This window comes from Seriola lalandi, unplaced genomic scaffold (genome assembly GCF_002814215.2).
Source record: "Seriola lalandi dorsalis isolate HSWRI2012SDOR001 ecotype SW California unplaced genomic scaffold, Sedor1 jcf7180002054378, whole genome shotgun sequence".
Lineage (NCBI taxonomy): Eukaryota > Metazoa > Chordata > Actinopteri > Carangiformes > Carangidae > Seriola > Seriola lalandi.
This window is the reverse complement of record NW_019524931.1, coordinates 641,893-668,871: the sequence shown is the minus strand read 5'-3', so window position 1 is coordinate 668,871 and position 26,979 is coordinate 641,893. Positions and strand designations below refer to the sequence as shown.

The window sequence follows — 26,979 nt, the reverse complement described above, 5'->3', positions numbered from 1 at the left end:
TCATGTCGTTACAACTACAACAACAGTAATGTGACTGGTGAAATCAGCACTGACCTAAAGCAGAGCTAGATTGACTGGATGTCCCTGGTGAAATTCTGCCCATGTGCCCTTTAGCAAAACACTGAATCCCAATGTATGTGGTCTTCCCGGAGGAAGACAATCTTCCAGGAACTCCCCCAAGAAGCGTTATGTAATATAACTCATTAAAAAACTGGGGTCACACGCACAGGTCACCAGGAAATATTAGATTTACAGTACCAGAAAGGCTGCTCTGATAGATAGTTATCATAATCAGAGATGTAGGTTTTGCCCTCAGGACAGAGACGTTATCAGATCGGGGTCTTAAGTGTTTCTACTTGGGAGTACTTGACATGAAAAAGAAAGGAGGCTCTATCCCAGAAAACATCTGGCTTGTTCCCTGTTAAATGACTTCACATTATGGCTGACATCACATGGGATAGTCCCGAGAGTCCGGTCCAATGATTGCAGTGTGCTTGGGTAATCGAGGTCCCACCCTCGCACACAAGAAACACTGGTCTGTCTCCATCCTGCAGCCTCAGGGGGTAGCAACCAACATCTGACCAGAGCAGGAAAGAACATGACTAAGCTGAATGAAGGACAGGACAGCTGTATGTAACTTACATACCCTCAGAAAGCAACAGCATTGATTGGCTGTCAGTTGCATGAGGCTCACTGTTTCAACATACTGCACATCAGAGTCTGGTTGACTTATTTGTCCATTTCCACACTCAAAAGCTACAATTCATTTTTCTCTTGTTTACAATGCTGGAATGCACTAAGTGTGGTGATATAACAGAGTACATAAGAGCCCCACAGCAGCACTGTTTGACTCACTGTAGGCCCATTACCATAGATGGCAGAGGGGAGTGAGAGATCTGTGCCTATCGATTGCCCCAGCTCGACTGTCGATACTCCCCTTCAAATTCTGACACAGCCAACTAATGGTCTCCGGGGTCAGTGGCAACCAGACACACGCCCACGCACCATCCCAGCACCTCTGGGTGTAATGGACAAAAGAGGGCCCATCGATACATCAATACACGACGACCTGCATTTACCTGCTGCCTCAGCCATTTCACCAATCAGCAGCATGTTGAGAGGGCGCATTAACAATGGTGCTGCTCACTGTGATGACTGTGATTTGTAATCTGTCCGCCCCTGCAACGTTGACGTATTAGTTATAGCAAGTGAAGTCGTGGTATTGAGCTAGAAAAAGCAGCGCAGTGGATGACTCTGACCCCCTTACACACAGTGTAGGTGAGGTCCTGCAACATACTGTATATACACACGGACGCAGTGTTTCTCGCCTGGTTTAGCAAGACAGATTTTGGTAACTGTCCATCCGACACGCCGTCTGTGGTCCAACCTCATGGTCATTTAACAGCAGGGTAATGGGGTGAACGGTACTGGTTGACTGCTCTTCAGCTCTGGTTGCCCCGGAGGCTGGTGTTGTGGGGAGAGGGGGCTAACCCTTCCTGATCACACGGGGAAAGGCCACTTTGCCCGGGGAGAAAGGAAAGGACGTTGGGGGGGGGGGGGCTGAGGTGACAAAAGAGCTTTTGTAGATGTAAGTTTACGGCATTAACCCCTTTCTCCTCCCTGCTTCACATGAATAACAAGAAACCACTGTGACAACTGCCTCAGGGTGGTGTGTTCGATTATGCATTTTTTTGTGTGTGTGTGTGTGTGTGTGTGTGTGTGTGTGTGTGTGTGTGTGTGTGTGTCAGGGGTTGTGCAGGACATTTGGCCTCAGGAGTCTTGTGACAGAGCTGACATTCTGAAGAAATGAGAAAGCGGTCAGCTGTTGTCAAAATGCCACAAAGAGGAGGATTTTCTACAAAAAGGAAGAGCTCTCGCTGCACTTTTGCATGTTAGTGTCAGAATTAGTGAAGCCACAGTAGGTTGTCAACATGGATCTCGGCCGCGGCGTCATTGAGGTGTGCTGACCTGCTGATTGCTATAAACGGGAAACTGGCAACTGTTGTAAAATTAGATGTAACCAAAAAACAAGAAGGCACTTCTGGGTTATTTCTGCACTTCCACCTGTCTGCGTATGTGCATACAAGTGTGTACAAATGTGTGTGTGTGTGTGTGTGTGTGTGTGTGTGTGTGTGTGTGTGTGCGCTGCCTGTTGCCCTGCGGCCTGTCCCCTCTATGGGACATCTGTCAGGCAGAGCCACAGTGTCAACACCTAACCTTAACTGAGGCGCAGGCAACCACAGAACACACACACACACACACACACACCAATATAAACGTCATCCGTTGCCGTCACTCTTTTTATTTATGTCTTTATTTATGTTCTTTCCTCCCGTCATATCCTCGTTTTCTCTTATCTTCATTTTATTATTATTCACTTGATTTTTCCTCTTTCAACAGCCACCCTCGTTTCAACCTTTTACGTCTCCTTTTCCCAGCCGTCGTCTCTCCTCTGTGCTCTCTGCGTCTCCCTCTCTCTCAGTCTCTCTGACAGTTTGTGACACTCCCTCCCTGGGGCAGCCATCAGTTCAGATGAGCATCGTATGTGACAGGCCAGCTTTGTCTTTTTAAGCCATTAGCAGTTCCTCTCCTCCCACCTTTCCGTCGCCCCCCTCCATTTACCTTTTCCTCAGTCTTTTTGTGTTTGTGTGCGCACATCTCTTGCTGCTGACTGGCAAACTCTGTATTAATCTACATAACAAACACGACTGGAGTGAAGAATTGATGAGTGTAAATACGTGACAGCGCTGATGACAGTTATGTTCAGTCTCCTTAATGAACTGACGCTGGATTTACTGATGCCAGTGATAAGTCTGTGCAGAAAGGTATACCTACAGGTAAGCAAGATTTAATGAGATTTTCCAGTTGGAGGATTGTTTGGCAGTGTACTTTCCCTCCCTCTTCATGGGCCAGTGTAATTCTCCCTGCTCTGTACTCCCCCACAGTAAACTGTCAAGCCTAATACAGGCAGGAATGTCCAGTCACCTGCTCCTAAAATGCAACAGCCCTGTGCTACACTAACCTAATATAGACCTGCACGACACAAGCAGGTTGGATAACACCGTTATTGCTCATTGCATATATTTAAACACACACCTCAGTATGTCCCAGCTCAGCTGTTAGTCCACAGTGCTACAGTGTGGAAACTAAAATCATGCTACACAGTTATATGATATGATTATATTATGTTTAAATTTGATATAATCATATGATTTAAAAAAAAAAAAAAATATGTCAAGAAAACAAAACTTGATGGATTATTTGTTAGTAGTAACTATGTTTGTTGGATAGAATGGATAATATGATCTCTAAATTTAATTTGAAATGAATGCATGATCCGGCACAGCAAAAACTAACAGGCTAACAGGCATAAAGAAAGACTGGTAGCATTTCAAGTGTGTTAGCAATAACTTCAAAGCCCTTAGCTGTCTGACCCATGTGTGTCCGTAGCAGCTTTTATACAGAGATCCTGATATATTGCTGTTAAGAAGACAACTCATTTGCTTGTTTACACTGAACCAAACAGCGCTAGTATAATGCTGGTATTTAGATAGCTTGCCTGCTTTAAAAAAAAAAAAAAAGAGGCATCCTGTCCCGTACAGACACCATATTCTGTCTTCATACCTTTTATACCAGTATAACAGCAAGGCAGAATAAAGGTGCTACATTCCCGCCTTGAACGGGCTGGGTAAAAGGGGATCAAGCTGTGAAATTGTATTCTATTGTCTAACAACACATAGAGCAGACTCAACAGTTTGGCCTGCCTCTTGTTGATGATAAATGATTATCACACCTCTGGATTCATTCGCCTGTTGCCTGCTGTACACTTTTAATACACAAGTGGATGATTTTCTCATGGGCTCAAACCGTATCTGCTGACCCCGTTGTGCTGCTGTCGTTAGCGTTGAAGTGGCTGGATAAAAAGGAAACAAGCTATGTAATGAAGTTTGATTCTACTGATGTAACTGACTACATTTAAACGGGCTGAATACCTCTAGGCGGTTGCTCTAATAATATCGTCAAAGAGCCTCCACTCAAAATGTCAGGCCTAGACACAAACTGGCAAAATCAAAGCGAGGAAGACCATTATACTACTGTGCAGCCCTCAGAAGTCATCAGTCTGTAACTACAGGCTGGATGGAGTCTGACAGCAGAGGTGGCAGGGACATTTCATTTGTTCTGCGACACTCCAATGAGACTTGACGGAGACTAATGTAACATTAGGCAGGTTTGTGTTTGGTTGCCTCCCTGGTGTTACAGAGGTGCTGAAGCCGCTAACGGAAGGGAAACAACTGTTTACCCAGGTGTGTGCCGATGCTTTCCTGTGCCGCCTAAATATTTGTGTTGCTGTTTTGGTGTGGTGATTTCCAATACAGTCATCAGTGAATAATATCAAACCAAATACACGTTACACGTCAAGTAACATATTTTGTTATGACTTTACAGGCCTGATAACTGAGACAAGGGAAAAAACAGTGACAGATCAACTGTAAAAAAGAAAAGAGAAAAAAAAGTATAAAAATGGAGCAGGGGGGTAAAAGAGAGAGCAGGAGGAAGGTTGTTGCCAGAAGCGTGCCTGCAGGTTTTCTGGGCTTACTAGAATCAACAGCAGATGTTTCCTCTCCTCACCTCTCTGTTTTTTTCTCCCCCCGCTCACCCACCTCACCTTCTGTTTCGCTGCTCTCTCAGTCACCTGCCTACATCGTACAAAGCCCAGGCTAGTTTTCTGGGTGGGCATTCTTTCACCAGAGACCTGCTGAGTGTTTGAGAACTGGAGCAGGCCTGTTCACTGATGGAGAGGGAGAGATGGTGCAGAGATACTGTAAGTGGGTAGCGTGTGTTGGTAGGAGCTGTAAAGAGTAGCATGAGTTCTTCAGGACCTTTTTCTTTTAGGTGAACGTGTTACTCATCTGATAGTTGATGGATATGCAGCCAAGGTCATGTGACCACCCATAACAATTGAGAACCTTCCACATGCCAAGCATGCCTTTTAACGGCACACACACACACACACACACACACACACACACACACACACACACACACACACACACACACACACTCTTCATTCTCACTTAGGTGTACCAGAGTTATTACCTTGGATGGTTCTGTCTCACCTCCAACATAAACATGGGTTGGGAGACTAGTGTAAACTTGGTGGCCAGGGCATTGCTGTGGATCGTGTGTATGTGTGTGTGTGTGTGTGTGTGTGTGTGTGTGTGTGGTGTGATCACACCCTCCGGTCCCTACCAGCCCACCTGGCCTTATTTAGAAGAGCTGAGAGGAGCCAGAGGCAGCAACTCTCCGAGGACGCCCAGTGTAGCAGAATGTGTGTGGCTCATCACCGTGCTCATTAACCCCCGGAGAGAAATACTGTGGCCTGCCACTACGTTTCGTCCCCGGAAGAGTCTGTGACCAGAAATACAGTCTATTGTCTTGGTGTCATTTCGGTACAGCAGCACTATTAGGACTAACCCAGAGTAATAAAAGCATTTGGCCTAATAAGAAACACATTTAATAGACAAGGTTTTGTAATTTTCTTTTTTGAAAAGCTTTCCACAATCTCCAGGGTGCAGTTAAGTCTTTTTTTTGCTTTTACTAACACACATTAACACCCACTGACTTCCTTTACACTTGGAAGTGTCATCATGCAGATTAAGAGAACAATAGCCACCATTAGCATTAGTGTTATCATGGAAAGTGCTCATCAGATGGGAGATGAGTGACCCAAGGAGGTCTATTAGTGCACGTGCTAAAACCTTGATCAGCATCATTAGGAAGACAAGAGCCCATTGTCTTCTAGCTCACCTCTGATGAGCTGTGCTCCACAGGTTGTTGTCGTGCTTTGTCTTTGATGGAATAATCTTACCTAACTGTCTGTCTTGTATTTTCCAAGTTGAATTTGCTGACTTTACAGCTCTAGTAGTTGTGGTACATGTAAATACACAACTGCACCAAAAGGGACTAATTTTCACGAGTGCCAACTGCTATTTTTACCTCCATGTCCATGTTGTGCGTCTGCTTTTTTGCTCTCCCAGACAAATTTAGAACAATGAGTAAGAGGCATTTGATGTTGTTTCAGGAGTTCTTAGAGCTGAATGTTGTGCTGTGTATCTATGGAGAACGACACAGATACACAGCAGTGCAGGATATGACTGGTCCTAGATGTGACTGGCCTGCTCTGGTATGGTTGGCAGACACTTCACTTGGCTTAACTGGGACCCCTAGTGCCCTCAACAGCTAACTGAGCATGTGAAGGGATACTGTTATGTGTTCACAGTTATATCTATTAGCTGCTTTAACCAACCAGCTTGTCTGACCTGAATGGGTTAGAAAGTTAGAAGCAGCCTGCGAACAAGCTAACGATGAAAAATCCCCAATTCTTTTGTTGTGTTATCGGCACTCGAGTTGACCTTCCTGGCTCTGTGGGAGGAAGGCTGTTGTTTTAACAAAACCAGCGGCGTTTACCTCAGAGCTGAATGAGGCGCCTCACCTTGAGACGGCATACTTGAGGTTTTGAATGGCATGGCTTTGTTTTACTTTGGTTCAAGCTGGGGTTTTTTGTAGTGGTTGGCTTCCCTGAGAAAATGGCATTGCAGAGCCGCAAGGGCAGACTCTGTGACGACAGGGTCTGTGCTCTTTGAGGATGCCTGTGGTAGTTTCACCGCTGCCTGCCTGGCCCCGAGCTCCAAATGAGATAAGTGGTGTACCTCAGTGAGGGAGCCTGCACCGAGGCTAAATATAGAGACACAAGAGAGGTAGAAGGGCAGACAAAAGAGTTGCCTCTGCTCATGATGAGTCAATCTGTCTAATCACAAGCAGAATAGCAGCAGACCTCAGAAGACGTGTCAGTCAGAAATTAGTAGCAGGGAGAGAACATATCCTTTGATCTGCCTCTTTAAGAGCCAAACTCAGAGAAAAGTGTTTTGGTTGGACATTCCAGACATACCACCTACGTGTTCTGGTATGGGGCTGTCGGCCTGCACCTAAGACGTATAGGTTTCGGGTTCCTTACAGATGTTCTTATAGCTAATGAATCAAGATAAAAGCCCATTTCAGACGGTAATGTGTTTGTTCACAGGCTATATATGTTTCTCTGTGTCCCCATCCAAAGCGCAGTTATTAAGCCAGTCACTCACACCTTGAGGGCCTCCAAGCACAGAGATAGCTCACTCCCACAGAGGTTGAGATACTGCCATTCCCGTCTGGCATGCCTCAGTGTATGAAAACACAAACCACGCGATCTAGTGTTGTACCAGAACACGGCAACAGTGACTTTAAGTTCCTGAAATAGTCATTAATCACGCCAGGATCAAATAGCACAAGCCTTAAATATGTGTCGGGGAGTTTACAAAATTACAGGAGAGAATCTAGAAGAAGGAAACTGTGTTCAGATCCGTGACGACACGTCTGCCGAGGGGATCCTCTCCAACAGGATAACGCTGGGCCTGTTTTGGGAGTGACCCACCCAGTCACCCATTGCTTTGCTAGTAATTGATACAGCATGGCAGGTGTCATAACAACACATCCCCGTCCACAGCAAGCATGTGCAAGTGTGGCTGACATGGACTGTCTGTGTCTGGCACTGCCCTTCAATAGACCCCTGGGAACTTTGTTAGGGGGACATGTGACGGTGAGGGTGGAGATATTCAAACAGCTTTGGCTTCAGTTGTTTACTAGGGTATCACTGAAGGGGACCCCAGCCGCTGCCAACTGCAGCTTGTATGTGTAGCATGATGCAAAGATGCGTAGGTGATGAGATCGGCTCACACATCGGCTTGTTTGCAAACATCAGTAATTCTGTCAGTAATAGAAACTCTTTGAACGGACCAGGATGCTTTAGGTCTTCATGGGTAAATGTCTTATTTATCATGTGACATGGATAGCTACATTTAAGACATAATAAGTTGAGGCTACTGAGCTCACAACACAAGCTCAATGGCTTCAGATTCACTGCATGTTTCTGTGTGTGAACATGTGATCTGTGGTCAGGGGTTACACACTTAAACCCACAGCCGAGGCTACAGCGTATTATTTTCTCAGGTGTTGAGCAACCTACAACCTATGTAAGAAAGCAAACTTTGAGAAGTAAGCAATTCACTTCCTCCACCTACCATTGCTTTCTCTCTCAGATGCGTAGGAGTCATCCTCCTGTTGTGTGCTAGCATGCTAGCGCTAATGAGGCCAGCTGTCCAAACGCTCAGCCGGTCAGCCAGAAGGGACCGCAGCCTTTGTTGATGCTAGGTGTTACATCTACACACACTTTTGTTTCAACACCGCCAACCATTTGGCACAGGAAGAGCATCTCCGTTCACTCCCCACACCACCCTCCATGCTTTACTCTTCCTCTCACCCTCTTTGCTGTACTTCGCAGCTCTCGCTTATATTATCGCGCTCACCGTTGCCACCTCCCGTCTGAACCCACCAGCACATTGATTTTTCTCTCCACAGCTTTATAGTCGATCATTTTCTCTTGACACTGCTGGTGGAGAGTGTTGCCTTTGTAATCGCTGACCTCAGCTCCACACCTGAGTGGCTGTGGCCCTAAACCGCCTCTCAGACTTGTCCTAAAGTACCGTCTGTTTCAGAATGAAGTGCACCCTGTTTGGGCTGCGGAACAGACAATACATCACCTGGCACAGTTGCTCCGACAGAAAGGAGCAGCAGGAACAGGGAGACAAGAGAGAGGGGAGAGAGGAACAAGTACAGAGGAGTTCTCACAGTGTGATGTAAATCTAATTAATTATCAGTTTATTTGTTCGAGGTCCCAGCTTTGTGGCTAAGAACATTACATAGACTATTGCATGCAGAGTAATCCAGGTACAAAGGATGTTGAAAACTACAATGTGGTGGCAATCTCGTCATTGTTAAGAAAAAATATTGTTAAGTGAGAAATGATGTGAGGAGAGGAAAGAGGTTGCGAATGAAATAGCTCTCCTGATGAACCCCGATAGGATTTCGCAGCTGCAGCACAGCGGCATTGACCCTGTGAACGACTCGCCAAATAACAGTGCTTCTCCCTCCTCCTCCACTACCTTTCATCCCTCCGCCCCCACACCTCCCTCCTCCCGCCTCCCCCTCAGCCTGAACCTTTGCACGTCTACGGAGTCTGTGTGAATACCAACCGGTTGTAATGACCTGCACAATGCAAGAGACAAAGGGAGAGACCTCACCAAAACAATTCTCATTGATTGAAACAGAGGATCGTGATTCTCCCAGATCCGCCTCCTCCCCAACAAAAAACATTAGCAGCCACTTCAGAAAGAGGTGGGCGAGTGGGGTTGGGGTGAGGAGAAGAGAGAGAGAGAGAGAGAAAATGTTCAGGTGCTTTGTACTGGCAGTGCATATTCAGCGAGTGAATGCAGGTGGTGTGTTTATGTGCGAGTGCTGTGTGTTGTGTGTGTGATGTGAGATGAAGTAGCCGGAGAGGTAGTTTCAGTGCTGCAGCCCGGGCCCTCTGCTGACTGGGCTGCTCTCACTGGAGAATTGATTTGGCCTCCGAGAGGATCTGTAGCTCTCTCAGTGGAACAGAGGGATGGAGGAGGGAGGGAGGGAGATGGAAGAAGAGTGGGTGGAAGTAACACAGGTGGAATTGAGAGATGGAGGAACAGGGTGGAAATGAGAAGAAGACGCAGGAACACACACACACACACACATCTGAAGAAGACAGTCGGTCAGGAAAATTTACTCCCTGTAATAACCCTCTCTGTAGGTTGGCTGTCTCTGTGTCTCCTGGCTCCTTCAGCCCATAACACAAACGACCAGGTCACACCGACTCCCACACAACACACACACCACTTCAGCCTGCAGTCTAATGATCTCACACGCTGGTACTGTCTGCGTCTGCAAATGTCTAAGTGGGAATTTTCTGTTTCTCCGCAACACGGAGCCCGATGTTCCAAAGCTTGTTTTCACTGCAGATTCAGATCCTTCTCCAGGTTTCGTTTGATTTCTTTTATATACATTGAAGCATCAAAACAGCCAGTTGCATTACTCTTAACAGCCCTCATTCACTGTGTTGTTAGTGCCCCAGCAGTCTTATTCTCTCCTGCTTTAACAACCCACTCTCCCCATGGGGATCATTTAAGTTTCATCTAATCTACTGAAGTTGGGCCATGATGTATTTAATTGGCGTTTCCAGCTAACAGCCCTCTCCTCCTTCCAACCATTCCCTTTAATAGTTTTGACATTTATATTTAACCTCCCCGACTCATGGCCTTTCACATTCAGCACTCATAATCAAGAAGCACATACAGCACACCTCCTATTATCTTTATTAAGGATAAAAATACTGAATGTGTGTAGCCTCTCCACTCTCCTCTTAAGACTAATTAAAGAGTTGACACAATCAGACTAGTCATTCTAACCTCTGCCCCCCTCCATCGTGTCCCCTCATGCAGTGACGAACTACAATAATGTGGTGGAGGCCGGCTCAGACTCAGATGACGAGGACAAGCTGCACATTGTGGAGGAGGAAGGCAGCCTGGCAGACGGGGCTGACTGCGACAGCACCCTGCCAGACGACGAGCCCCCCAGGGAGCACTGCTGGGACCCAGGTGAGACCAAAAGCACACGCACGTCTACAGTGAATCATGCGAATACACCATGCACCATCTTCCTACCCACTGTTTCCGCCATGTTCTGAAACGTTACCCACTTTCCTGCACAGTGTGAAAGTTCAGCACGAGTTCACATTCAACCATGTTTTCTGCTTTGAAATCTTTCTTTCCAAGAATGAGAGATAAATTTAAGAACTTAATTCTTTTATTGAGAGTTGAGAGGGAAACATAAGGTCTGTCATGCCACTGACACATTTTACACTTTTACACAACAAACGACAGGTGTTTTCACTCACTGTCAGTCATTAGCGCCTTTTAACATGATACATACTCCTTACTGCTCAGAATATGAGCAATAGTTACAAATTAATCCAGCACATAAAAGCAAATATGTCATGCAGCCTCTTTATGTTTTATGACATCAATTGTGTGACTGTTGCTGTCTCATTCTGGCCTCAGCTGACGTGATACAGGCTAAGTTAAGAAATGTCTCGTTGACATCTGTACACAGTTAAGTACCAGGCTTTGTCTCATTGTGAGGCACAGAGCGTAAGGAAGCAGGTACTGCACGCAGTGGATATCCAACTAAGGCAGGAAGTGCGATATTAAACAAAGACAATGCCAACAGAGGGAGAGACCTTCAAGTACAGAAAATAGCCTTGTGACCAAAGAGCCAGCGGAGAGCTTTATGGCACTGGTGGGCATTAGAGGGGCCACAGTGAACTTCTTTTTACCTCAAACCCTGTGGAAGTGACATCAGAGGCAGCTCACATCCACAGGAAGGGCTGACATCACATACAAACACACATACACACACACACACACACCCCTCCAAAACAACAATTGCAGGTGCTGAAAGATGTTGGTGTTTCAAGCTGGGCCCAAGGCTTCCACGCTGTGCTGCTCACCCCATACTGCATGTGCATATAAATCTGAGTCAGTGCACTTGTGACGCTGTTAGTTTCGGGTCTTTGCCAAGTACAGTATGTGCTGTGACAAGCCCATATGTAATTAGACACTTTGACGTGATATTCAACCGCAACAATATTTATTCTAGGGTGTTGCTTCTTGCAGATTTCGGCTGAATTTTTCATAGGTGAGAGATGTGTGAGACTGAGGGGGAGCTATGATGTAGCAAAAGGTCAAGTTAGCCCATGCGTGAATGTCCAGCGACCCATCGGTGTAACTTAGGGAGGGATTTTTAGAAATTCCTCTCCAGTGAGTTTACCTCAGTCAGTTTCAGTTGCACGGTTTCGGCTGCTCTTGCACACGTACACACAAACTGCAGACCTGTGCACAGCGTAGCCACCTATTCCCCAGACTATGCTGTCATTTTCATCACCGCTCTCCAGCTGTACCTCTGCGCATAAACGGAAAGTTGGAGGAAGAATAATGTCATTGGTTTTGGCCAGAGCCTGTGAACATTAAACACTTCAAAAGCATAAGTTACACTGTAACAGCTCAGCGAGCTGGCTGTGCTCCACAGTTATGCCTGATCAGGCATATTTTCATTTGCCTTCACTCATGTGCACACACACACACACACACACACACACACACACACACACACACACACACTTCTCTTTCGCACTCTCTCCAGCCCTCATCTCATACATCAAGCAACATCTTTGCTGTCACTCTGGGTTGGACTGATGAAACACAGTGAAAGCCACAGTCCTTTATACAAACACACTTCTCTCGTCTCTCATCCCTTCATCCCTTCATCCCTCTCTCTGTTGGTTTCACTAAGTCTCTGGCGCAGCCTTGAAAAATGACCACCACCCACTAATCTTCTCCTTAGCGTAGGCCAGTTTGCTTCAAATTAGAGCCTTGACACCCCTTCTCCTGAGACTGCTACGCTCCAAAACCAAATAGTGGTTTTTCAGCACTTTGCCATCTCTCCTTTCCTCCACTGCTTTTCTTTTTTTTTTACACTCCCATTCTCCCTCACCGTGTCTCTTGTTCTGAATCATTCCTCTTGATTATATGGTATCACGGGCCCCCTGCTAGCTGTCATTACTCATTCACTCCTAAATGATTATATAGTAGTGGAGCAGCCCAGAGTTGGTGCAGTAAACTGCAGCCTGGTCTCCTCTGAGAACAGGCTGACAAACTCCAGGGAGGAACAGGCAGAGGGAGAGTTGACCTGGGAGGGCTTCTACTTTGTATTTGATGAGTTGTAGAGCATGATTACATCTCAGAGAATGGGCAGGGTGGAGTTGGAGAGCTTTGAGATTGTGAGGCTGCAGTGGCACTCGCTGACAGCCAAAGACTGGGATTAACTGCATGGAAATAAAGAATAATGCTGCACGAAGATGAGCAGGTTCTATGTTGAGTGTGTTTGATGAGCACTCTAATGCTGCACTGCATTATTCCTGCTAGCAGTGAAGCTGCAAGGCTTTCAGGCACAATGACACTCAATATTTCCCCACTGTTGGCCTGACATGCTATGATGATGTTTGATTGGTCTCAAATCCATTTGGATCATCTGTGCAGCAGGGACTTGGTGGACACACAGGAACACCTACATTCCTGCGTGCTATATGTCATGACGTGATGTTAAAACTGAGCCACCCCTCGGCACAGGAAAGGAAGGATCTCCAGAGAGCTGGGAAGACAGTCCAGAGGAGACACACTGCACAAATGTTTGATAGCACCAAGCCAAGGATAAGCAAATCATCCTCTATTTGGAAATAACACATCTATTTTCTGACTTAACCTCCACCTGATGGGAGATTGAGGTTAACATCTCAACTAATTGTTGTGAAACATTTGTGCTGTTTCTGCAAATCCTCATAGATGATATGTCTTTCCCATCCAAGATAGAATCTATGACTGGGTCTGGACGCACGACCACAGGAAACAGTTGGGGCAAAGGTCAGCGGGGCCAGGAAATGCATCATGGGATAGCGTTGTATCGTGTTGCAGAGATGTGGGCAGAGAACGATGAGAGAGGAGTGTGGGAAAGAGAAAAGGAGAGAGTGGGTGGTCTGGTGATTTTTGTTCTAAGACATACTGTAGTTAGGTTACTCTACTTTTTTAGATCAGAGCTGCAACAGAACGTCCTGCTCCAACCTCACAGGGATCTGAGTTCTGGGGCTGATTTCCACTTGTGCAGTGGTGCATTCACATCCCTGCGTCAGCACATAAATGGTCTGTGTGATGTTTCATGTCAGGGGAGCAGCCTGATAACGCTGAGCCACCTCAGAGAGGCTGTGAACCCTTCTGGCCTTGCTCTGTACTTAACAAAGGACAGGAAAGACAAATACACACACACACACAAACACACACACACACACACACACACACACACACACACACAAGCAGAGAAGACAACAGCTTGTCATACCTTTGCACCACAGACCCCCAGCTGGGTCTCTACTTCACACACATGCTCAACATTTAGTAGCCTGGAGGTGTGAATGTGTGTTTGGATGCAGCCGTTGAGCAGCTAAACACCGTCAGATCAGCACTTTCCCACATGCCATACATATTTTACAATGTCCTGTCAGCCAACTTAATTGTGAAATATAAAGCAATTCATTTAAAGGGATAGTTTGAAAATGAAGCTACAGCCAGCTGCTGGTTAGCTTAGCTTGGCTTAGCGTAAGGACTGGAAACAAGGGCCAGAGAGCCAGGCTAGCGGTTTCCACTGGTTTCCAATTCATGCTAAGCTTAGCTAACTGAACACTATCTTAACCCAAATTATGGACCAAATACATTTTTTTTGTGTGTGTATGACGAAAGTTATGATATTGTATTTGTTTTGCACCTTGTTTTCAGTTTTAAGCATCTCATATACTCATTATGTTTTGTTTGTTTATTGTATTATGTTGGTTTTTTTTCTACTCCACACGCCACCAGTTCAGTCAGCCAGTTAAATGGCTTGTTTTGCCCGCTCTCAGTAGTCCAGCACAGTGACGTTTTTTTTTTTCATATCCCGATGCAAAACCAGTATGGCGTCTGATGCCAACAGGTGAGCAGCAGAGAGAAGTTCATCCTCTATCCATGTGCCTACCTCTAGCTTTCTTTCACTGCTTTGGCCTTACTGTGTGTTCAGAGTTAGAATAACCAGGGTTAATGGGATTGTATGCATGAAAACCTTCGTAGGGTTTGATCTCTATTTAGACACTTTAGTCAAAACTGGTCCAAACTAATACAAGAATCATATTTAATGCTCAGATATGAGAGTGGTATTGATTTTTTCACCCAACTCTTTTAAAAAAAATAAAAGAAAATGAGCATATATCATAAAATGTGGCAAACATGTCTAGGGGTTGTTATTTATGCTGTTGAGGTCATGGGAGAAAAGCTGTGTGATACATCGGGGGTTAGCAGCCCTTAATGTGTTCCTGACCCTCCACTGTGGGATGAGAATTCCTCAATCTGACTTTCTCAGCACCTGCTGTTGGCTCCTGCTTTACACACACGCACGCACGCACGCACACACACACGCGCACACACACACACACACACACACACACACACACACACACGTTCAGCAGCAGACATCCTCTTTCTCTGTATCATCTCTCACGGGTTTGTTTCAGGGAGGGAGGTTTCTTCGAATGGTCTTTAATAACCATAGCAACAAATGACTGTGCTCATATTGTTTCACTGCTTTGTTAAGGTGCACCAGAGGAAGCCAGAGCAGGGCTGTGTGTAAGAGTACTGGTATTCACTGTGCGTCTGTGAGTCATGAAGTGCTACACCTGTTCCCATCTCCGAGGAGAACACAGCTGGCGCCGTCTTTCAACGTGCACAATTCACAAAACACAATTCTCAAATCTCAACTAAACAGGGGGAGCGTTTAAATCAATCCATAGAACATCTGCCTTGTAAACATCACCACAGTATTCACAGTAGCCTAACTTTGCTCTTAGCTGATAGCACACTCTTGTAATTATTCTCTGTAATGACACGCATAGGCACACTAACATATCCATAGAGGAATAATGCTCGGTTTAATCGCAGACACACTATACTTGCTTCCGGCTCCAATTCAGGAAGCGCTGGGCGAGCAGAGAAAGAGGGAAGGAAGCTTTAGTGCATCCTAAACTCCATCCTCAGGTTACACTTCCTCTAAAAGCCGCTGCTCAGTAATTAGTGCTCGTTACACTAGCTAGCCAGGTTCATGTGATGTGGAGGAGGAACACACTCAGCTCCCACATGCAGGATCTCATTCACTTGGATATTAAGCACAGTCTGAAGGCCAAGCCTCTCCAGAGAGCAGAGCACCGTGCATGCGTGCATGTGTGCGTGCATGCATGTGTGCGTGTGTGTGATGTCTATCCGCCGCAGTACATCAGGACAAGATTCATCACCTAATTATCATTCTCTGTCTCAACAAGTACCTTACCTAACAACATTGTGAATAGAGGCTTGCCATTCAGTTCTTACAAAGAGCTCGATGCTCATACAGTAGCCTGTGGCCTTTGATGCTAATTAGTTTTCTCGTCCTATTATGAACAACAGCACTCAGGATGTTTGGTTTTTTTTCCCGTCGGCACTGCATGCCTCATTCCATGCTGGTGAACATGTCATGATCAAGGATCCCGTTCACCTATAGAGACACTGAATGTGACATTATTGGAATATCACATTTCATATACAAAGGTTGAGGTGTCATGTGTATAACCTACAACGATAGAAAGGTATGTAAGTCTTGAAATAACAGGCTGATCAATAGTACCTTCTTGCAGGCATGACTCTAATCAGTGTGTGTGTGTGTGTGTGTGTGTGTTTTTTTTTTTAACCCACCACAGCGAAGGAGGATGGTGTGTCAGATGGTGAGGATGATGTGAGCACAGACGCCTTGGTGGAGGAGATGCTCCAGCAAGGAGACACAGCGGTCATCTACCCAGAAGCCCCCGAGGACGAGCCGCAGCGACAGGGCACCCCCGATGCCAGTGTCCACGATGAGAACGGTAAAGGACATCAAGAAACAGTTATCACAGCCCATTCGTCTCATACGTCAACCAAGAAAAGAAAATCAGAAATACTGTTATTTGCTCTTTTGCTTTAAATGTGATTCATATCTTTGTTACTGTTGCACACAAGCAGCAGCAGCAGATGTAGTGCCCTTAAATCACACTCACACTAAAATAAACACCAGTATTTCCACCTGCAAGCTCACAGTCAATGAGCTGTTGCACCTACCCAGTAATTACTCGCCCCCTGGGGTTGGTTCTACCTGCTCCCCGTCTCACCTCAGGTGTTAACTCCACCCCATTAACGCCACTCTCAAACATCATTACACACGCCGCGATTTGTTAAGTGCAGCACACTGGGCTCTTTATGGCTCCCGGGCTTTTGCCTTTCACCTGCTACCACAGAGGGGGGAAAAAAGAGAGGGGGGTTAGGGGAGGGGAGGGGGAGGGAGAGAAACGGCAACACCTGAGTAAATTTGTCACGTCTGTGCAAGCTCTGACTCACAGCTACCTGGGCGATAATGTGTGTCCATTCCCATCCCGAGGCCCTCACCTGTCCCACAGGGAAACTTAATACATCACCTGTTAACAAAGTAATGCTTTACCTGTGTGGGAGCCAGGCAACTGAGACCCTGCTGCTCACCAGCTTGGATCCAGGCAGGTGGCAGTTGTTTACCAAGCTCACTTTTCCTAACATGCGTAGGTGTGTTTGAAACACTTCTGACACACAATAGGCAATCAGACGATGGAATCTCAGGTGTGAACGCTGTAATCGCCAGCTTTGTGTCTGCAAGAAGTATAAAACCAAAAATAAAATGCAGTCCTGTTTTTGCAAAGCAGTGTAATATTTTTACAAAGACAGGAAGGCGTTACCACAGATCAGTCACCAGCTTTTATCCATCTTACCTGGGTGCTGTTTACCTGTGGGGGAGGACCTTTCAGTGATTGGTGAAATAGCAGAGGGGTGTTACTGCAGCAGGTCATGTGGAACATCAAAGAGCCTGGCCCCTCCCTGTTGACCATGTGTTTTCAGCCCAGTCCTCTCCATTGTCATTACAATCTCTCCTTTTGTGTGTGTGTGTTTTTTTTTTTTTTCATTCAGGAACTCCTGACTCGTTCTCTCAGCTGCTCACCTGCCCGTACTGCGCTCGTGGCTACAAGCGTTACAGCTCTCTGAAGGAACACATCAAGTACCGGCACGAGAAGACCGAAGAGAGCTTCAGCTGCCCCGAGTGCAGCTACAGCTTCGCGTACCGTGCTCAACTGGAGAGGCACATGACAGTCCACAAGGCCGGACGAGATCAGGTAAACACTGGACTGGATACTGACAAAACACATTCACTGGTTTAACTGAAAACTGATCAGATTTCTTTTGCTCTCAATGCTTTAAGTTGTTAGTGAAAATACAGTTTTGTTTTTTTTTATTGGATTTAAATTCTTCATGCAGCTGGATGATTTGTGAAAACCTCTTTTAAGATGGTTCTACTTCTCTGGTAATAATAAAGTCAACACATGAACATAAATATTTTAAAAGACTGACACCAACTAGTGGTTTAATGTGTTGTTATTTATATGGATCAGTCTGCGCAGAAGATTTTCATTTTCAAATACTGGATCACTTGTGATTTGTCTCAGCAGCGCACCACTTGTGTTGTAGTTATCTCATGACAAAGTGATTCTACATGATTCAACCCCTGAAGCTGAGTCCTGCTTCTTTTCAGCTCTCTTCCAAACATGATAAATAAACATGAACTTTTGCCTCCGATTGATTAATGACATTGTGACATGAATTAGTATCAGTTCAAAGGTTGTGTTTTCATTGTGTATCTCGCTGAGTGACCCCTCTCCCCTCGACTCACAGAGACACATCACACAGTCGGGCGGCAATCGTAAATTCAAGTGCACTGAATGTGGCAAAGCATTTAAATACAAGCACCATCTAAAGGAGCACCTACGCATCCACAGCGGTGAGTGGACAACCCCTGTCACCATGGCAACGCTCTGTTTATACAGTATATGGGTGTGTGCATGTACTACAGCGGGCCTAGTGTACACATCTGCCATGATTCTCTTTTGGCCGCAGATGGTTCAGTTTCCATTGAACTAATATTTATGTTTTATTTATATTTTAGCCAATTCCCTGTATTTAGATCCCCTTCACTGTGTTTCAGTCCATTGTGTGCTATTCCTTAATGTGCTATAATTGTGTTTCTTTTTGCATTATGGGACAGCAATTAGAGAAGGGCAGTTCCCAGTGGTGCCATTTCATCAGCGTTTAAGCATCATTGAAATGCATTAGAGCTCTTTCCTGCCGTAGTGCTCATAGCCTAGCTTGCTCATTTAGCTTCATTCACTAATGGAAATCTGTTTCTCTCTCTCCCCCCACCCACCTCTTTATTTCTCTCTCTCATACATATTGTGGTTTTATTCAGGAGAGAAACCCTATGAGTGCTCCAACTGCAAGAAGCGGTTCTCCCACTCAGGTTCATACAGCTCCCACATCAGCAGTAAGAAGTGCATCAGCGTCATCTCAGTTAACGGCAGACCGCGGCTGGGGAACACCAAAACCCAGACCCAGGGTCCATCACCAGTGCTGCCCACACCGCCCTCAGTCCTCCGCACACAGATTAGAGAGAAGCTGGAACACAGCAAGCCCCTGCAGGAGCAGCTGCCTCTGAACCAGATCAAGACTGAGCCCATGGACTACGAGTACAAGCCGACGGTGATAACATCCCCAGCTGTGACTGCCATGAACGGTGGGGTTTTCAACGGCGGTGCAGCAGCTCCTCTGCAGGGCACAGTGCAGGCCGTGGTCCTGCCCACTGTGGGGCTGGTGTCGCCCATCAGCATCAACCTGGCGGACCTGCAGAACGCTCTCAAAGTGGCGGTGGACGGGAATGTCATCCGTCAGGTGCTGGAAAACAATGCCAAAGGCCAGGGGCAGGTGAACTCGGGGTTAACCACTGGAATGCTCCACCCCCCACAGCAGCAGCTCATCTCAGCCATCAGTCTGCCTATTGTGGGTCAGGATGGAAATGCAAAAATCATTATAAACTACAGTTTGGACCAGGGCCAGCTCACAGCCCAAAACCTGAAGAAAGAGCCTGAGCCAGTCTCACCAGCTCACACCACCACTGACATCTTCAAGTCCCAGAAACTCCCAGAAGATCTTACAATCAAAGGCAGCAGGTCCAATGAGACTAAACAGAAAGAGGAAAAGACCACTAAAACTTGTCTCCTGTGTGATAACTGTCCCGGTGGGCTGGAAACACTCCACGCCCTCAAGCACTGCAAGAAGGATGGTCTCAGGCTGAACGGAGCAGGCCTGGATAAGTCTGAGTCTGCTGTCGCTGCGCTGCTGTCAGAGGGAGGACTCTGCAACCAGCCCAAGAACCTCTTGTCCCTGCTCAAGGCCTACTTTGCCTTAAATGCAGAGCCCACCAAGGACGAGCTGGCAAAGATCTCTGACTCAGTCAGCCTGCCTATCCATGTGGTTAAGAAGTGGTTTGACAAAATGCAGGAGGGTCAGATATCACTGGGTGCTCCAACACCCCCCTCAGAAGAAGAGGACACCTGTGAAGCTAACAGTGTGGTGTCTCTGGTCCCAGGGAAGGACACATCCACTATGAGCCCCTCTGTGACCCAGGACAGCCCCACAGAGGCCACCCCAGCAGAGATCAACGGTGCTCACAGCTCGCCGGCCTCCCCCTCGCCACTAAACCTGACAGCTGGAGGTCCGGTACCAGCCCAACCCCCCCAGAGCACCGAGGGACCCCTTGACCTGTCGCTGCCAAAGCCCCCCAGAGAGGAAGCGGAGAGAGTGGTGGGCAAAGCCAGCGTTTACCCCTCCCCTTCCTCTCGCTCTACCAATCAGGATCAACCCCTAAACTTAACTTGCACAAAGAAAGAGGCATCGCCACTCTCAGCCATGGGCGCAGGCCCGGTCGCACTGTACGCCAGCCAGCCAAGTGCCAAACCCCTCGACATTGTGACCACAATGCAATGCCTAAGGGCTCTAGCCACCAACAACAAACAGACTATCCTGATCCCCCAGCTGGCTTACACCTATACCACTACAGCAAACAGCCCCGCGGGGACGGAGATGCACGAAACCATCCACCTCAACGGAGTGAAGGTGAGCAGCCATTCATGTCCCGGTGCAGCAACAGCTGATCTGGCCAAGAGCTGGATGAGAAGATTGATACCACTCTCACATATTCTAAATACAAAGCTACTGTCAACCACTTAGCTCAACTTAGCACAAAGATTTGAAACAGGTGGGGAACAGGTGAACAGGCTCTGTCCAAAAGTAACGAAATCCACCTACCAGCACCTGTAAAACTCTAAAACCAACACATGGTTTAATGTGTGGTTATGTAACAAAATATCACATGTTAAATCAGTGCTAGTAGGCAGATGTTGTTATCTTTGTACAGAAGCAGGTTAACTGCTTCATTGTCTTATCCAGTATCCATTTTGAGAAGCAAGTGGACTGGAATCAAGTTGGCTTTTCTCCTTTCACAGTGATCAGTCAAACTCTTCAGTCCAGATCATTACTTCTCATTGTTCAAAACCACTAGAACATGATGAATAGTTTGAAAGCATCCAAAACCTAATCAATAAGTCATATATAGAAATGTCAGAATCCAGCTCTTTGTAAAAATGATAGCCCTTAATAGTTCTTCATTGTACAGACACCTAATGCGCCCCTAATGATGGATGTAGATCTCACTGGGTGTGTGAGTGATCTTCCTGGGCTGTCGCCCAGAGGACATGAGGCTGCACTTTACTGCAGAGCCCCTATTGATCCGCTGGAATCTGTTTAAACGCTACACCTCTGCCTGCCTCATTGATTTATTGTTGTTGTATTATACTTTCGTGTTAAGTGGATTGGCATAGACCTGCCTTGTAAAAAAGAGCCTTGTGTATATATATCCGCTCCTTAATAATGCCTCACATCCTCTTTCACTGCATCAGTGGATGAGTTGTTCTAGCACAGGGGCAGGAGAAAGCTGCAGGTATACTCATAAGTGAACAGTATGTTTATGTTTCAGGCAAAGGAAAGATGGTAAAGTGTCCAGAGAGTATGAGTAGGGAATGACACAGCATCATTTCCTGCAAAGCACATACACTGTTCTGTTTTTGACTCATTCATTGTCTTTTTGCCATAAAACAAGCAGAAAAACCTGGGCTTGAATTCCTACCAGTGTGTTAATATGATTTCTCATATTCTCCAGGAGGAGAAACCAGACACGGGCTCAGAGGGTGTGTCCGCTGTGGAGGAGCAGAATGACTCAGACTCAGGCCCTCCGAGGAAGAAGATGAAGAAGACGGACAGTGGCATGTACGCCTGTGACCTGTGCGATAAGATCTTCCAGAAGAGCAGCTCGCTGCTGAGACACAAATACGAACACACAGGTATAAACTCACACTCTTTGTTTCCCGACACACAGACACAGCCAACGGTCACAGATGGACCTTGGATAAAAAAAAGAAAAAGAAAAAAAAACAACATAGAGCCGGAACTTGTCTCACCATTGCTCGCTTTTGAGTCCTGGGAAAGATGAGTCAGAGTGCGAGCTACAGTGTAAAGAGGGGTGGACACCTCCATTCCAGCAGGTATTACTCAACATGCACAGAAGAGGTCTGAGAATTTCTTTCCGCCAACTCCCCACCTCTGCACTGCCAGCTTCTCATGTGAAGCACCAAATGTTGCAAGAGGCGAGCTCTGGTAGTGATTTTGCTCTGAGAGGATGACTCCGTGGCCAAGCTCAGGTCACTGCTCTCAGAGGCGTTTCAGCTTTTTCTTTCTTTATTACTCTGATACCTGGCGTCCAAACACTGTTCTCAGCTCCAGATGACCTCATCCTAGGTGAAACTAGCTGCTCTCTGCCTGGGCGAAGTTTCCTTGAAGGTTTTTAAGCACAATCGTTGTGATTTTGTTGTGTTGTTTGGAAATGTTTTCCTTGGATACATTGGTCAAAGATATGGGTAAAGGCTCTCTCAAGCTTTGGCACCTTTCATGCGACAGTGTGGGTGTTTTCCTCCCATGTCTTTGCTTTTCACTCATCAGAATTTTTCATTTTCCTTAAATATGTAGACTTATATATTCCTTTTGTCTTCCTCTGCAGGGAAGCGACCTCACGAGTGCGGCATCTGCAGCAAGGCCTTCAAACACAAACACCACCTGATCGAACACATGCGGCTCCACTCGGGGGAGAAACCATACCAGTGCGACAAGTGCGGCAAACGCTTCTCCCACTCGGGCTCTTACTCCCAGCACATGAACCACCGCTACTCCTACTGCAAGAAGGAGACGCAGAACCAAGGAGGAGGCCGGGAGAGCCCCGAGGTGGATGGCGAGGTCCAGGCTGAGTTGGAGGCCCTGAGCCAGGCACAGGCGCAGATCCTGGTCCCCTCCCAGCTGGATCTGGATGAGCGAGGAAGCAGCACAAGAGAGGATGAGGAGAGCGAGGAAGAGGAGGAGGAGGAGGAGGAGGGGGAAGGCATGGTGGACATGGACGAAATCCAGGTAGTGCAGATAGGCGACGAAGGAGGGGATGAGGAGGAGGAGGAGGAGCACGGGGACAGGAACGAGGAGGAGATGGAGAGAGTAACAGTGGAAGAGGGAGGAGAGGAGGAGACAACAGAGGTGGAGATGAAACTGGAGGAGGAGGAGGAGACTGACACGAGGCAGGAGGAGGAGCTTGAGAGTGTTCAAGAAGAGGAGGAAGTCAAAATTGAGGAAGAGGGGGTGATGGATACAGAGGGAGGGGTGACGGAAGAGGGGAAAACAGGGGAGGTCACAGAGGAGAGCGGGGGCGAAACAAACAGGAACACAGTTTCTGAAGACGAGAAGCAGACGCCGCAGGAGGAAGGAGATACTGACTAAAAGAGGAACCAGACTCCTCAATGAGACACAATCAGAGTCCTCCTCTCCCTGAGCAGAGGAAGAAAGCAGGAGATGATGTCTGGTCGCTCTGACAGCTCGTTTCAGTTCACTACTGTGTAGAAATCCAGGTGTGCCTGAAAAAATACTAGTGACTTTTCCACAGGAGAACGATTTCTCACTGTTAGAAAAATCCATTTGTAAAGAAAAAGATGAAGACGAACATGAATTTTAACAAAGGAAATGCATTATACAGACTTTGGAAGCTAGAGCCGACATGTTTTAGATAATGTTTTATTACTAAAACACCTTGGGTCATTTCTTTTTATCAGTGTTACTAATTTTATCACTCATATTTTAACCTTTGAAAGCTGTACAGTTGGGAGATATTTCTATACCTTTTTATTGCCAATGAACAAAAAAGTCAGTATTTTATTAAGTTGGAAGGAAAATAAGAAAAATCCTGTGCACTACAAGTGGCTTGGTTTACCTTGGATTAAGCAGTTGAGTTGTGTTGTCTACCCTTCAGTATTACCGCACTAGATATCGCCATCACGCTAGCAGATGTTAGCATTACTTTTACTTTTTTTCTTTTTTTGGTGTTGTTTTGATTGGATTGTGAGCCTTAAGAAGAAAAACAGTGGAGGGTGGATGGGTCTTTTCAGTTGTTTAGTTCCTTTTAGACTTTTAGACACATTGATGTCAAAGTATCTTTTACAGGAATAGTTTGACATTTTGTGAAATACGCTTATTTGCTTTCTTTGCGAGTTAAATGAGAAGATCAGTACCAATCTAGAGTGACCATGTTTTCAAACCGACAAACCAGGGCTGTTAAGTGTACCGCATGTATTTCAGAGCTTAGCACACCTGGACGCCATGAATGCAGCATTTCCGTTGTCGGGTACCTTACTAAGGCAGGAGTAAGCCTCCTGGAGCTTTTTAGACAGCTGACTATTATGACAGCTAACTGTTAGCATACTGGTTCTGTCAGGAAGAGCCGCCAGCATCATGGACTATGACACTTGCCTATGACTTATAGATTAGCAACAGCCTTGACAACGACACATTGATTGACTGACACACATACAGACCAATCAGTGTTGAATTCATACACACGGTGCATTGTTTATGTTTTTATATTGGATAATAATGAGTGGAACAGAACATGATAAACATCTGTATGGGCTGAAAATACGTAGGGTTTTTTTTTTTTACAACCCTACAGCTTGAAACTGGGACAATCCCAGACAAACCAGGACGTCTGGTCACTGTATACCTGTCACACACCTGTACAGTAGATACATGACTACAGCCAGTAGATGCTAAGCTTAGCATGAAGACCAGAACACAGGTAGATGTGTTTTTTCCTGCCTATCTACTGCTGCACACTCCAGTCCAGTAGCTGGTGGTAAAACAGCTGTAAGCTGATTTACCAGCTGTAAGCTGATTTACCAAATGGCAATAAAACCCAAAGAAGAAGAAGCTAGCTAAAGTTCACAAGTAAAAATGTTGTAGCTTCTGTTTAAAACAATTAAACCAAACTGTAATGGTTGGGGTTTTAAGGGGGTTATTCTTGGACAGAGCCAGGCTAGCCGTTTCCCCCTGGTTTTAGTATTTATTTATTTACTGTGCAAATATGAGAGTGGGATCTATCTTCTCATCTGAGTCTTAACACGAAAGCAAATAAGTGAATTTTCAAAAAATGTCAAACTATTGCTTTAAATGTTCAGAGTGAGCAGAAAGGTGATGTAGAAAACTGTCTGACCCCCCTATACCCCCCCAACCCCCCCTCTCCGAGCCTTATGCAAAAAAATCAAACTAAAACAAGACAAACATGCATATCAAAAGTGCCACAGAATATTGCTGTTGAAGCTTAGCAGCTATGATCAGGTATTGCCGGGTCCCAGATCAACCAATAAGCCGGAATACTGTTGACTTTGGCTCACCACACCTGAGAGAGCAGAAATCTGCCTGACGTATATCCATGTACCGTAGACTTTAGATGACTCGCTTTTATTTCTACTCTGAGCGACTAAAACAGTTACAATGCACATGTTTCAAACAGATGATGATGATGATGATGATGATGATGATGATGAAGTATGATCTCTAATTGTTAACTGTGTCCTGCCTTTTTCGAAGCTCATTCAGTGCACTTGTTTGAACACACCATGAAACGCTCAGACGTCTCTTCAGGTAACAAAACGTAGGCAAATACGAATCCCAGGAGTTTAATTCAACAAACTTTTTACCTGTCAGTATTATTTTTGTGTCTTTTGTTTGTTGTTATGTTCTGTTTCAGTGTGTGTGCTGTACGTTTTCAGCAATGGCAGTATTATCCCCACCCCCAACGAGATGGGTATGTCTGTTTAGTCATAGAGAACTTTTATATTTATGTGTCTTATTTTTTTATATTTCTTTATGGTTATTTATTACACTATGTAGTGTACAATACTGTAGTTTGTATTAATACGATAATATATTTTAGTATGGAAAAAAAAAGATTCGAAGGCAAATAACTACACGCCTGGAAAACGAGACTCCGGCATACTGAAGTATGTTTTTCAAACAGACAAAATTATGTTTTTCCTCGGGAAAAAAAGAAGAAGAAACTCGCACCCTGCAAGCCTGAAAATTGGAACCTGTGACCTCTCTGCATCCATTCTCATGTTAGTTTAGTTTTCTTTCCCCTCTCTAATATAAAGCTACTGAACTCTTGAAAACTAATTGTATGTCTAATAGCATGAGTGTGTGCTGTTGTATTGAAGGATGATGCTTAACCACACAAACTGTCCTTTTTTTGCCAAGCCAAAATAATATTGACGTATGTTCTTATGTTTTTATTTGTGCCAATTTGTTACTTTATATGTCAGTGTCAAGACCACCCCCACTTTTATATGCCCCCCCCCTTTTAACACCCTCATCTTTTTTTTTTTTATAGTGATTGTTTTTGTTTTTGTTTTTTGTTCATTTTTTTATGACTCCCCATCTCACAATAAATACATCAATTACAAGCTGCCTGGTGATGATATTGTCATTGAGAGTAAGTTTTGAAATCACACAATATTAAGCTGTTACTTGCACTGCAATATTCAACTAAATATTCCAATTTAAAAATCTCACAAGGGACCAGTTCAATAAAAACAAAACCAAACAACATGTTGAGAAGTTGGTTTTAATATTTAACCTGAATGTCCTGTTTTTTTTTTACCAGCTAAAAATACATAGACCTTCTTCGGATTATTTAATCAAACTGATACCTCACTTCTTCACGTCTTAAGAGAGTTGCTCATAAACATGTCAATGTGTAGAAGTCTTCTACAGAAAATATCAGATTACTTCTGTTTCACAGAGACCAGCTGTAAAACCTGATTAAATACTGTGGATGTTGCTGTGAGTGTGTTAGCAGTGATTTATATGCAGCACTACACCCCCCAAATCCCAAATTAGTCTGTTTCTGTAGGTTTATCACAGTTTGTTCATTAGAGCGTAACAGTTTGTCAGAGCTCAATAACTGACTAAATATAAGCAATGTCACTGTTATAACATACTGTAAATGTCTTTGCATAAGTCTCACAGTATATTCACTGAACACTTTGTT

At 45.5% G+C, this 26,979-nt stretch overlaps 1 protein-coding gene across 1 annotated transcript in view; it reads left to right on the top strand.

Annotated features, from left to right (window-relative positions):
• zeb1b (zinc finger E-box binding homeobox 1b) overlaps positions 1-26,392 on the top strand; it is a 48,972-nt gene extending 22,580 nt beyond the window's left edge. The window contains exons 2-8 of the mRNA XM_023409004.2: positions 10,401-10,556; positions 16,325-16,486; positions 17,592-17,794; positions 18,351-18,456; positions 18,922-20,624; positions 21,727-21,907; positions 22,621-26,392. Coding sequence (XP_023264772.1) covers positions 10,401-10,556; positions 16,325-16,486; positions 17,592-17,794; positions 18,351-18,456; positions 18,922-20,624; positions 21,727-21,907; positions 22,621-23,381 — 3,272 coding nt within the window. The 3' untranslated portion in view covers positions 23,382-26,392. The remainder of the gene's footprint in view (positions 1-10,400; positions 10,557-16,324; positions 16,487-17,591; positions 17,795-18,350; positions 18,457-18,921; positions 20,625-21,726; positions 21,908-22,620) is intronic.
• Positions 26,393-26,979: the final 587 nt, after the last annotated feature.